The sequence below is a fragment of the Camelus dromedarius genome, chromosome 8 (assembly GCF_036321535.1).
Source record: "Camelus dromedarius isolate mCamDro1 chromosome 8, mCamDro1.pat, whole genome shotgun sequence".
Classification (NCBI taxonomy): domain Eukaryota; kingdom Metazoa; phylum Chordata; class Mammalia; order Artiodactyla; family Camelidae; genus Camelus; species Camelus dromedarius.
This window is the reverse complement of record NC_087443.1, coordinates 55,611,233-55,624,580: the sequence shown is the minus strand read 5'-3', so window position 1 is coordinate 55,624,580 and position 13,348 is coordinate 55,611,233. Positions and strand designations below refer to the sequence as shown.

Below are 13,348 nucleotides of genomic sequence, written 5' to 3'. Positions count from 1 at the left end.
AGCCTAATATAGCACAGTGCTAAGTATTTTACATATAGAATCTCATTTAAGCCTCGCAGCATAAGGTAGGTAGCATGAGCCTCCCTTCACAGATAAGAAAATTGAGGCTCAGAAAAGTTCAATAACTTGTTCAAGATCATGTAGTAAGAAATTAGAAGAGCTGGGATTTTAAACCAGGCCAGATCCATCTAATTGTCTCTTAAACTTGGGATACTCTCTACTCTTCAAGATTCACCTTTTTCAGCATTGAGTCAAAATGCCGACTTCTACTTAGCAGTATGCCTCAAATGTCATTTCTTTACTGTCAATTTCATAATATAGATTTAATTCTCATCCTAAAAAGCAATGTAAGTTTATTCAAGAGTGACATATTAATAGTTGAGACTTAGTTAAAAGTGAATCTAAAAGAAAACTATTAGATTAAATCCATCTTTTTTTTTTTTAATATTTATTGTAGTATAGTCAGTTTACAATGTTGTGTCAATTTCTGGTGTAGAGAATACTGTTTCAGTTTATCTATATTATACATAGGAGTTAGTATCTGCAAATCTTGAACTCCTAATTTATTCTTTCCCACCCACTTTGCCCCCTGTAAAACCCTCATTCTAATTCCAGGTTGAGCCAAGAATGCCAAGTGGTATAGAGACAAGTATAATGGTTTGGAATCATGAGTATTAAGGGCAGCTCACTGTGTGAGAAGGGCAAGTCCCTTAAAGAGTACAAGTTCCATGTTTTTCGTTAAAAAAAAATGTAAGATTAGGATAGCACCAATAGTGTTTTAATGGGTTAATAAGGTACCTCTTAGGGTCACAACAATGTGAGTATATTTAACACTAAAAAACCATACACTTAAAAATGATACACTTTAAGACTGTAAATTTTATGTGTCTTCTGACAAAATTAGAAAAAAAAATCTGCTGAATGACCTTTAAAAGTGCAAACATACAAATAAAACAAAACTAAAAACCCTCTTCTGTTACATTTTGAAAATATATAACATGTTCAAGCCTCACTTTTATAAACTGCCCCAGGTATCTGTATTGTTAAAAGACTGATTTTGAAGGAGACTGATTATATCCAGTGATCCCCAGAACTCCTCATGTTCTAACATTCAAAGCAGAACTAGCTGGCATGCAACAGAAACAGAATTTATAAACAACATACTTTAAAATTAATCACAATAAAAAGTAACTGCTGAAGCTAATTTTTACAAAACTAACATCACATTCATACATTCGTAATAAAAACTTAACAAAATGGACTTGTTTTAAATAAAAGATATCAAAAATGACATTCAGACCTATTTTTTTCCCCCTTTGGAAAACACTGCAATGAAAAGACAAGACCTAAGGTTTATAAGAACTGACTATCCAATAAAAGTTTGCTACTGTACTTCTCAATGTTTGAACAGATATAACTATAGTGTGTTTATCTCACATTTAATAGAAAATCACATTTTTAACAGACGTAGAGTTGAAATAAAGCCTAAGAGGCATTCAGGACAACATTCTGAATACAAAAAATTATCTTTTATGTTACTTAACAAATACTTACTGTTTAAAAAAAAAAAGGATTTCATTCATTTCAGCTACAAAATCTAACATCACATGACTTGGCTGTATGTTTTACATTTGAATACAGTGGTGAAAAAAAATAAGTGCACAACTCAGGAAGTGCCGGAAAGCAATACCATTTTCCACTTTTTCTCACTCCATTTCCCTTATGCAATCTCCCTAATTCCTATGAGTTCCTGAATTAATTCCAAAGTATCAGCAGAATCAGAGAAGAAAAGTTTGGATTAGAAGAAACAAACCCTTTTTAAAGATTAGGTCATAATTGAAGAGCTAAACATCAATCTAAAGATAGGATCACTAAAATAAATTCACTTATGAGATGCTAGATTGTAATCCTATTACACTGATCTGGCCACCAGTTTAGAATGTATAATGACAAGAAACACAAAGTTACCGCTTTGAAATTTACAAAGAAATAATAATCAGGTTTACAGAAAAATGTTCTAGACACATGGGATAACCAAGTAAGGGGAACAAATGAAGCCAAAGAACAAGCCTGTAGTACCAACAAAAATTTCCAATATTATAAACATCAGGCCAAAAGGCAGAAAAAGTAAGACAGCCAAAGAAAGAAAGCCAAAAATATTAACTGAAAGATAATCTAGACCAACTACCAGTAACAGCATCATTTAAAAATATAAAATGCCATTAGAAATGATCAGAAATCACTTCAACCAGCTTACAATAGTTATACGAATTATCATGAGCTTGAAAAAGCAGCTTTCTAAAACATTTTGCTCATCATTTCTGATCTTTATCACTGTAATTCAGCTGTTCCCCTCTAACCACTTCAACAACAGAAATCACCTTGTAATACAAAACTTTTTTATACACCTATTTGCTAAAAGGCACAGTACAGATGTGCTGTTGCTTGTCCTGGCAAAAAGAAATACCACCTCCCAAGAATCAGAATTACTATAACTTGAATTGATTGATAGTATTGCTTTCATACTTATGCCTCAAGAAAAGAGCAAACAAAAATTAGTAAATCATTATTATTCTTAGCAAGCAGTCCCAGAATAAAGCTTTACTCCAAGGAAATTATGAAAAATTAAGTCCAGCAAGCAGGTGTTATGAAAATATCAATGTATCTTGTTTTACTGAAAATACTTAAAAGTGAATAATCCAATAAAGAAAACTGAGGTAAAGGAGTATCAAATTAGCAAAGGCACAGAGTTACAAGACAATACCAAATCCAAATACTGAAGTGTAATTTTGAAGTGGCAATTTCTAGTCATCTAAGAGATTTCATCTGGAAAAAACTTATCATAAATTAGAAACTTTGATAACCACGGGCATTTAGAGTACACTTTGAAATCTTACCCCTTTTGTGGATTTTTTTTTAAAGCATTATAATCTTAAGAAGTAGAAACCAAACTTTTAAAACAGTTTTCACAACAAAATTTATTAGAAGAATAGTGGTTTTGAAAAGTCTAGCATCCAGTGAGAACTACCATACACAACATTACAGCTGGGAATGTTTCTCCAAAATGTCATGGTCAAATAATACAATGGAACCATTAAATTTTACACATGCACGAAAGAACTAGCGCGTCTGACATACAATGCCAAAAAAAAAAAAAAAAAGGGGGACCACATGGATTAAAATTTTAAGTACTCATCACATACATTAAGACACAGCTTATTTTAGTCCAGTCAAAAATCAGAACTGCATTAAAAAATTTAACGTAGTGCAATCAAACCAAAAAACTTAATTTGTGATCGTAAGTGCTCTACTACATAAACATTGATCATAGCAAGGAACAAAAAGTTCAAATCACACAGTACAAAAAAAAATCTGTAAATAAATATAAACTACAGTACAAGAGAAATATTAAATTATACAATTCCGTCAAACTGTAAACAGTATTTTGAAATGAGGTCCATAAGAGTAAAGGGGGTTCCTGTTTTGCTGCATGACACTTGAACTTCTAGAAATCTGAAAGATGCCATTTTTCCGTATCTTCAAAGGCTATGGGTTTTATATATGGAGAAGTCCTTTTAGATGTAAGATATCAAATACTAAAGCAGAGGAATAATCAATTTTGTTAACCACAGATAGTACTGCAGAAAACAAAAGGAGTTTTAAAGAATAAAGACCTCTGGCAGACAAGTCTTAACATTAAAGATGCAAAGGGCTAAAACACTGGAATTAGAACTTCACATCAGAAGAAACTTGTCATTGAGGACTTTCAGGCTACAAAATAAACTGACAAAATTGTCTGCTGATACGTAGCCCTAGACCTCTGCTAGTTTTTTTTTTTTTTTTGACATTTACATACTCATGTTAAAACACCAACTTTGGCAGAATCACTACTAATAAACTCAGAGCACTCCTGGCCCAATGGTTCCATCACAGTGGCCAGTGCACAGAAATCTCTAAAGACATTGCATAAACTAGAATGTAGAGGTCAGACACCCAAGGACCAGTGCTTGAATTTAGTAGTAGTATGGTGAAGAAGCAAGAGCCACATTGAGGAAGAACTGCATCTGTTATAGTTTACAGAAGCAGCAAGGAATGTCATTTAATTGTGCTGGCTATTAGTGGCATTTAAAAATATATAGTTTAATTGTGTGTGTGTGTGTTACATGTGCTGGCTACACATTTATGCACATTTTGTCCTTTTAAATACACTGTTAACAGGAACCCCCCCTATTATCTGCTCAGTAGTAATAACTGAATATATAGAATGCCACTATAAGAGTGTGAGGCACCGTGTGCTGGAGAGTTATATGCAGCTTTAAAATCTGTTTGGCTGAGTTATACCTGGATACCTGAACTGAGTTTTTAAGTTGACATTCATCAAGGATGTGCTACCAGCACATCAAAATAAAAGCAAAACAGAAAAATACAAGTCACTGTTAGGTTTAAGAATAGCATCAAAGTACCTGAATTGAGTGAGAATAGTGTGTAAACTGTCCCTGAGGGTTTTTAAACAGTGTGTACAAGTTGGATTCCTAACAACATTAGCTTTATTTAACAGCGTGGACTGATAAAATACCAATGTCTGACAGTTTAAAGTGGAGGTTATAAAGAATTATACGCAAACACTCCAAATGTATAGTTTATACATTTCTTCTCAAAGCAGCAATAAGCTGCTGTAAAGTATACATCCCATCAGAACAAGCAACATGTGGGAGTCAGATATAAGTTTCTATCTTAGTCTGATTTTCTGACAGCACAGCGTATCAATATCCAATGACTATATCTTTCCTAGATCAGAATGTTACTAATTTCGACTAGCAATATAGGATTAGACTTTTAATCAAACACTTGGCTATTACATACTAAAATTCCTTAAACTTACTAATGCTGGTATACTAACCTAGTTAATTATCCCCCCCTCATTTTAGAAATATACCCTTCCACAACTTAAAAACATTAAGATCCATTTTCAGTCCTCTGATGTAAAAAGCATGTCAGTGAATTAATATTAAAAATTTACACAGTAAAAAGGCTTGAATTTCAGCCAAAGATTCTAAATACTGCTCATTCCCTGAAGACTTAAAGGGAGAGAGAATCCCTACCCATGTTCCTAGTGATTTATTTTTCTAAAATGGTCTGACACAATTTTTCATTTTGGGGAACTTCCCCCTCACCTCCTCTCAAACTCCAAATTCTTAGCCTGAAATGCTTTATGAAATGGGGAAAATGAGGCAATCACTTGGAATTGCTTGAAAGGTACAAAATGTTATTGTCTTTTTAAAAAATAAGACAAGAATTATTTATATAAATGTGATCTGACCCCATATTATGTACTATGTTTTTTATTTTTAAATAATCATCCTAAAACTTACAGTACCTAAGACTCTGAAGATAAATTAAGACTTTAGTGTTGTAACAGAAAAAGTGCTGGATTATCCCTTTTCTAGTACTTTAAACATTTCAGACAAGTGCTTTCCTAGTGACAGTAAAGTTTACTATATAACCTTCCACCAAGCAGGAAAAAGTCACCTGGATGAAAGAAAAGACTTTAAGGAGTGTAGCACCAGGTATTTACCAAATAAAAGATGTTGTTCAACTCAGTCTGAGGGGGTAAAAATATTCTAGATTGAAATTCTATTTGGCTATTGAATGTTAAAAATCCCTGCTCTACTGTGTCAGTGTCCTGTGTCTCACCCTCCCGCCCTCCCTCCCCCAGTCCCCTTACACACTATCCACTGAGAATCTAATCTCTAAAGAGATTATTTTAAAATTTGTTTTCAGGACATACCTGAGAAAGGGTGCAATTATGCAGAACAAGGAACCCAGGACTGCACTAATACTGGTTATAGGTTCATAAATTCTTTCCCAAGACAAATCTAAAAAGTCTAAGAGGTATGGATCTTCAAATATCTCTTACTGCTTTCGATTTTTTTGGTATGTGTGTAGGGTCATTTCCAGTGTTGAAAAGATCATCTTGAGCCTGTTCAATGACAGTTCAAGATGGAGTAAAGAGTTTATTTTCATATTCAAATAAAGATTAAATATTATAATATTTAATATTTGCTACATCCAATAAATCTATGATTAACTAAAAGTGCTTGCTTTTCAGCTTTTATTGACATAGCTCTAAATGAACTGGAAACCTTAAAATTACCCCCCAAATAGCTGCAGAATTAACTCGTTTTATTGTTTGTCAATCCAATATTAATTAGCCTTGATTCACTTTTCAAACAATCTGTAAAATATTTTTCTATCAAATGAAGATGGCCCAACTTTACCAAGTTATCTATCCTGTGACTCATTTTCAGTATTGTAGGGCAGAATCTTTAGCCTTTTCTCAAGTTTACATAGTTTCCCCATCCTATTTCCTACCCCCCTCCCCCAATCTCCTTCAAAACACTTAGGGCACACAGCTACAGGGCTAATGTCTGCTTCTTTAAAAGGCAACTGCAAGTTTATTTGGGAATAAGAGACAGAGAATATGCAGAGAATTTCCTCTATTCTTCCTTCAGTCACCATGTTCACAAATCCTACTCAAGTCTCAAGGACAGAATGTATCCAAAAAAAACTAAGAAGACTTTGAAGGTCTGCATTCCTTGTACCATGATTATACTGTTTTCCTTTTCAGTAAAGCTTGAAAGCAACTAATTTTTAAAAAATCCCTATATAGCTTAATAAAGCCTACAAAGGGCTGTTTAGTTAAAGCCATTAAGTTTTTTTAAATAACACTGGCCTGATCATATATTAATGAAAACCTAATTATAATGGAAAGGTAACATGGAAAACAATCTTTGATGTCTTCATGAAGGTCAAAGTTTAACCTATAACTTTTAATGTCTCCTATAAAAGATTAAGTGGAGCAATTCAGTCTATTGCCATATTCCATCACCAATGACAGCAACCTGAATATATAGGAAAGGGTGGTTCACGTGAAAAGAATCTCTGGCATTTAGTTAAAGAAAGAATAATTATGAAAGTAAAACCATGTAGTTTAAAAAACAAATCTACAGGGATGATAGCTGTTAAAGAAAATGATACTGAGCTATCATATATCTGCTGTAACCATACTCAAAATAATTTCAGGTTCTGACACTGGGCTGACTCATTAATTTGTTTCATAAAAAAAACTGAATCCAAGCTTCACTATTATCAGTCAGTGAAAATAAGAGAATCACAAAGGCTTAGAACCAAGCCTCGCACCATGTGCTTCCTTGGGGCAAGGGGAGAACACACAGGTCACGAGCAGCTCCGAGGCTGCTGCGTACAGCCTAATGACAGAAGGTAGTTACGACGTGGGCCTTTGCAGGTAGTCATTTTCAGTCTAATTTAGAGTTCTCTCCAGAAAATTTGGAACTAAACTTCTCATTGTGCCTTACTGTTTTACTATCTGATCCCATATAGCTCATCTTATATATAGCTCAGATAAAATGTTGGGGAATGGAAATGCCAATTAGTTGAGGTAATGGTTTATATAAGATAACCAGAGTTCTAAAAGCACTTCAATATTGTAAAGTAAAAGTGTACCAAATAAAGCTAATACACACTTCACACTTGTTGAGCTTGCTCACCAGAACTGAACAGTAATTAACTTCACATAAGGACCCCTATCATCACACAAAGCCTTACTCATATCCATGATCTGCTGCAGCAAAGGTTTATCAAGCAACATCTAAACTTCAGAATAACAACAAACTTAATATTAAAATGTATTATACACAAATATAAATTATTTTTTCCTGAAAGAGAGAGACCTTGTCCTTCATGGTATTTGGGGAACAGAAAAAAGTGTATAGCTCATCATACAGTTCAGAGTCACTTGTAAGCCTACTAAACAAAGTAATATAATACATTTCTGTCAAGCATGATGAAGGTTAATGATAAAAATATCAACTAGATACTCTTCCACAGAATTAGTGTTGATTTTATAGTGCCATAGCTTAACTACTCTATAACATCTATGTTCTCTCAGAAAAAAATGCAGAAACTGATTTTAAATACATTATCTCCTAACGTTAGTTTGAGTAATATCAAATAGTCTGAGTAACGTCATCATCGGCCTACTGGAAAATGAAAGGAGAAAAGGCTTTTGTGACAAAGATAGTTGTGAACTATACTTTCCCATACCATAAAAATGGTCAACTGTTGTCTGGACCATGCAAAACTCTGATTAGCAGAAATTAAGCATGCGAATAGACCAATCTCTATTACACATTTACGAGGACGTCCCCAAACTAGAATATCTACACTGAAAGTGCCAATACAGAATAGTGGCAAATCAAGAGAGAAATCAAATATCGCGGGATCACTGCGGCACCAAGACTGACAGCCAGCCATGTGATGAGCCACGTCTAAGAAACACATGGTATAATGGAACTCTGAACACAAAATTTAACATTAAAAGTGCACCTGAATATTACAAACTAACTTTACAAAACCTACAATAAGGTAAAATATATATCTTTTGAAATATTCAGCAGCTTTCTGTATTTTTTTAAGTTTTTTTTTTTGAGAGGCTCATGAAATTTAAAAGGGACCACTATCTAATTTCAACCATGCTTCACAAAACAATAATGGCTATTTTATATTGCAGTTACCAATGTAATGCAATTAGTGCTTTAAAATAATCTACACTCAAAAAAGAAAAAAAAAAAAAAGAGACAAGAGAGACAGACCGACCTTTGGAGGAAATATGCTTATTCAAAAGCTTCTTGGAAAAGAAAATTTACCTGAATATCAAGTCATGACTGATCTCAAGTGTAATCTTTAAAAGCTTCACAGACATGAATATTACAATCTTCAGGTCTCAGGACTTTTAATCTGAGAAAGTTTAGAGTTTGGTTTGTTTTTTAAATTCACTTTCTAACCAAAACAAATAATAGAAGTACTCAAATTTTCACTATTTACAACTCTCAGCCTACAATCTGAAATGACACAATACAAGTTCTCTTATTTAAACTGCAGCATTAAAGGGTAGGCACACCATTCTTCTGCTGCTCGATTGTCATCCACTGAAACACACATAGAAAATATTTATGTTAGTAAAATGATCACTCCATGTACACTACAATGACAAAATTTACATAACTCAACTCATACATCACTTTATAAACTACCACATAGGATTAAAAACCTCTCTGAACAGTAAAACTCTACAAAAGTTAAACTTTTAGGGCCAGATTTTTAAATGGGCCTTAATGATGTCTTTCTGAGAGAGGATAAAAACAAGCACAAATTAATTGCTCAAAGGACCTTTTTGCAGCAATCCTAGGCTACTGAATACTCCTAGATATCATGCAAAAAGGCACTGTGGCTGCAATTAATTGTGTGTGACAAATTACCGAGTGTGGAACAAAGGAGGCGTTCCTTCATAAGCTTAGCCATTTGCTTTTAGCAACATTTCTACAACTTCCTTCAACTGCAGATGAAAACCATACATTTCATAAAGTATTTTTATTGCAACTTCCAGCTAGGCTAGAAAATATTGCAGAGTCATATACTGCTCTGAACTTAAACTGTTTTTTTCTGTTGAGAAGACTAGAAAGCTAAGAGGAAACAGGCTCAGTCATCCACTGATTAAACTGCTACAAAATAACCAAACCAAAAGAGGAACCCAAGCCCAGGCTATGTCAAGAATGAGCAGTGTGTGTATTTTAATAACAGCAATGGTGTGCCTAACCTTTGAACACATAAGTTGCTGAGGGAAAACTATCCTCAACCTTTAATTAACTGCTCCAAAGTTTTCAGGCAAGAATTAATGCCTTGGGAATATCTGGATCTACTTCTCCTCAAACTGTTAGTATCCATCAGAAATCATCAGCCTCAATTTAACCAACGCTCCAAATCTGAATTTTACAGAAAAACTCCAATGATTTTGTTTGCTTTGGTTAAGCATTTAGAAGGACCTGACCAACTTTTCTCAGTAGATTAGAATACAGGGTGTATGTGGGGTGGATTTTGTTTTGCACAGTCATTTTAATTTGGTCACAATGCAAAATTAAATTTTGTGGGCTTTTATTTATCTGCTATTCTCACAAAAGAAGTATAGAAAATAAACATTCCAAACCTTGTTACTGTAACTTTAAAAGCCCACCTCAAAAAAAAAGTTCAGATGTTCTTCAAGGAATGCTTATACAAACACGATCTGAAGGATCCTGAACTGTGTGCTAAACAGCCATAAAAATGAGTTAAATATCAGAACAAGTTACGAAGGGGATATTATGTAGGATGCAAACAAAAAAAAAGTTCAAAGAAACAAATTAAATAAAACCCAAAAAACTCCACCCCCGACCCTTGTACTAGTATCTGGATTAGTTAAAAAAGAAATCTCTAATGAGCCTGATTTCTGATTGAATTTCTGTCAGAACTGAAACGCAACCTAAATCATATTAGGTTACTTTGGGGTTGCGGTTTTTTCTCTTGCCACAAACATAGACTCTTCATTTACGTGGATATTTGAGCAGACTACTGAGGCTGTAAAATTTAGATACCACTTCTGCAGTATTATAATTACTTGTACACATTTTCCCCCTATCTCTCATCCCCCAATAACAGATCTTGGATATTTTAAACTAGTTGCTGCAATGACATTCAGTTATTAGCTAGCACATGATCAAATCTGTAAATGGATTTAAGAATATAAAGAAACTTAGTTTGCTAAAATGAGGCATCCTCTACTGTTTTATGTAATGTACCCTGACTGCTCCTGAGTAAGAACGGAGCTCGTCCTCCATGAGATAAGGCTATATATCCTCACTTGTTGGTGAGACCAAGTCTACCCTTAGAAAATCCCAACTGAAATTACAGCAAAGGTAGTGTTACAAAGTAATTAACTGAAGCATTTCTGAAGGTAGTGTGTGCACATTTTCCACCTCCTCTCCCTCTGGGTGAGCACTAAATAGATTGCTAATTTGTTAAGTAAATTTAATAGTGAGAAGAAAATCATAAAATGTTAATCGACTCAAATAATTATTTATCATTGAGTAACCAAATTTCTTAAATTCAAAGGTTCATTGTTTCTTAGTTTCTTTAGTTTAATCCTCCAATGAGTTGAATCTCAGAAGAAAAAAATGTGAATAATTTTGTAAGACGGCTTCCCAATTTGCAATGATAAAGCTCCCAGTATGATAGAGGTGGTTTCTAAAAGGGGGCTTTTTCTTCCTTTTTTCCTTCTTTTAAAAATAAAGGCAAATATAACTTAAGAAACAGAAAGAAAATCATGCAGGCTCTACAGGCAAGGAGTCCACTTCCATGTATCTGTTCTCTGTGAGGTAACTCAATTCTCTCTTGTAGAGAAACATGCAAAAGGCCAAACAATATATTGAGCCATACTGCACATGAAAATTTAAAAATATGCAACATTCAGAATGCACCTTTCACCTCTGTACACACAAGTCAATGCAAATTCTGCAAAGGAACAAGTGTCACAGTAAATGGAGTTAGGTGCAAGTAATGACAGCTGAACAATGCAGTAGTGCTCACCCAGTTTGTACAGTAATTGGCACTCTACAGTATTCCTACTCATTTTTTGATTCATTTGCACTTTGTGCTGCCTCTCCCTGGGGATCTAATTCAATCTTTACAGAAACATCTGGCCCCTCCGACCTCATTAATTTCATCTTTTTCTTTGGAGGGTTTTTCAAAGTGCCCAGCCTCTCTTTTACTTTGTACTCCAGTGTACTGTGGGGAATCCCATAAATACTCTGAGCTTTGGAAACACTCATTTTTCCACTCATAACCACTGAGATTGCTTCCTCCAGTATCTCACTGTTGTACTGTCTGTAACGCCCTCTTTTCTTCCGAGGCTGCTTGGAGCCAGGGTCTCCTTCTTGATCCGATGTGGGATATGGCTGTCCAGAGGTAGACTGCTCAGCATCTGAGCCCCAAGAATCGGGTCCAGCGTCTAACATGCTTTTTCTATTTTGTTTTGGAAGAATAGCCCTTAATTTTTTACTAAGCGCGCTCTCCGTTTGTGAACCCATTACCAAAGAGCTATAGCTGTACTGATCACCAGTGCGAGATTCCCAAGAAAGATCCATTCCTCGAACTTGTGGTATCTTTAAATCTACAGGAGATGAATGGCTCACATCCTTTTTCCCATCTTGTTTTGCTTGAAGTGCCATTTTTGGAAAGGCAGAGTTTTCTGCAAGAAAAGGAAGGTCACTGATGTTGTTGAGTGCACCATTTCCCCTGAACTTCATACGGCTGAGGTTGAACTCATAATGCGGTTTTGCCCAAGAGGCTTCCCTGGATAATATTAAGTGTTGTCCATGATTCTGTAATCCAGATGGCCCAAGGCTGGCAGCTGTGGACAATTGGTTTCTGCTCAGTAGTTCTTCACTAATCTGCAGGGATCGAGCCAATGGAACTTTGAGTGATGTGGAGTGTCCAAAACCTTCCCTGGTTCCATCCTGTAAGCTTCTTGGAGGTACCCCATCACCACTCCGAAGTCCGTCTGGGCGGTACTGGCTGGGTCTCCCAGGTCGCCTAATTGGATGGAAGGAAACTGATGTGAGCAGGACTTGCACAGGTAGGGAGGGATGGGTGAGGGGACCACTCCTTTATTAGAAGGCCTTGCTTGGGTAACATCACTTTGTGTTATTTATTTATTTTTTCTCTAAAATTAAAAAAAAAAAGGTCTCAGCAGTTAGTTTTAAACTTGTTCACAAAAAAAGAAAAAAAAAAGGAAAAAGGAAAAAAGAAAAAAAAAAAAACCCAGGAGCTTTTGGGCAAAGAAAAATTAAACCTGTCAGCTGGTCTCTGGTTGGGTTCACAAATTTTCGGAGAAAAAGTTTCGCGCAACTGTTTGAAAATAGCACCTTAATTATTAATTACAAAGTAATCATCAAGTCTCCGTAGATCTACAAAGAATTGTGTTACCAATGTGACGTTACCACTAAACAAGTACAGTAATAAAAGAGTAAGCCAAATTATTTATTTTAATGCAACATAGTCAACATTCATGACAACCAGCTATAAAATTGGAACACTTTACATTGGTGGATGGAACCCATAGATAATTGCTCATTTATCCCACAAACAAGTTGATGTTCATTATAAAAAAAAATCAAACAACACCAAATAACATCTTATTTTGCTTAGGAAAAAAAGATTTGGCTACCAGCCCCAAGGGGGAGAAAAAACCCAAACCAAAACACCCATCGAAGAATTATAACTTACCACAGTTCTTCATTTTAAAACATTAGTTGCAGATACATGAGTACCACTGATTTTCCATTTGAAATCATCCAAGCTTTAAAGAATCTGCCCTTTGTTTCCCCCAAAACATTGTTTAAGTTCTACTCAAAGTAATTACTGTCAGAGGTATATAAACAATTTTTAGCAGAGTTCT

The 13,348-nt window shown here is 34.8% G+C and overlaps 1 protein-coding gene across 6 annotated transcripts in view; it reads right to left on the bottom strand.

Annotated features, from left to right (window-relative positions):
• The window catches only part of LCOR (ligand dependent nuclear receptor corepressor), a 102,265-nt gene that overhangs the window by 14,419 nt on the left and 74,498 nt on the right, over nucleotides 1–13,348 (bottom strand). The window contains exons 7-8 of one of the 6 annotated variants that reach the window (XM_064488309.1): nucleotides 11,602–12,483; nucleotides 2,961–9,008 (exon numbers count right to left, since the gene is read on the bottom strand). The exons of 4 other annotated variants lie outside the window; for them this stretch is intronic. In XM_064488309.1, the coding sequence (XP_064344379.1) occupies nucleotides 9,002–9,008; nucleotides 11,602–12,483 (889 nt within the window). In that variant the 3' untranslated portion in view covers nucleotides 2,961–9,001. Of the gene's footprint in view, nucleotides 1–2,960; nucleotides 12,484–13,348 lie in introns of those variants that run through there. One more of the 6 variants, XM_064488308.1, reaches the window with a different exon arrangement.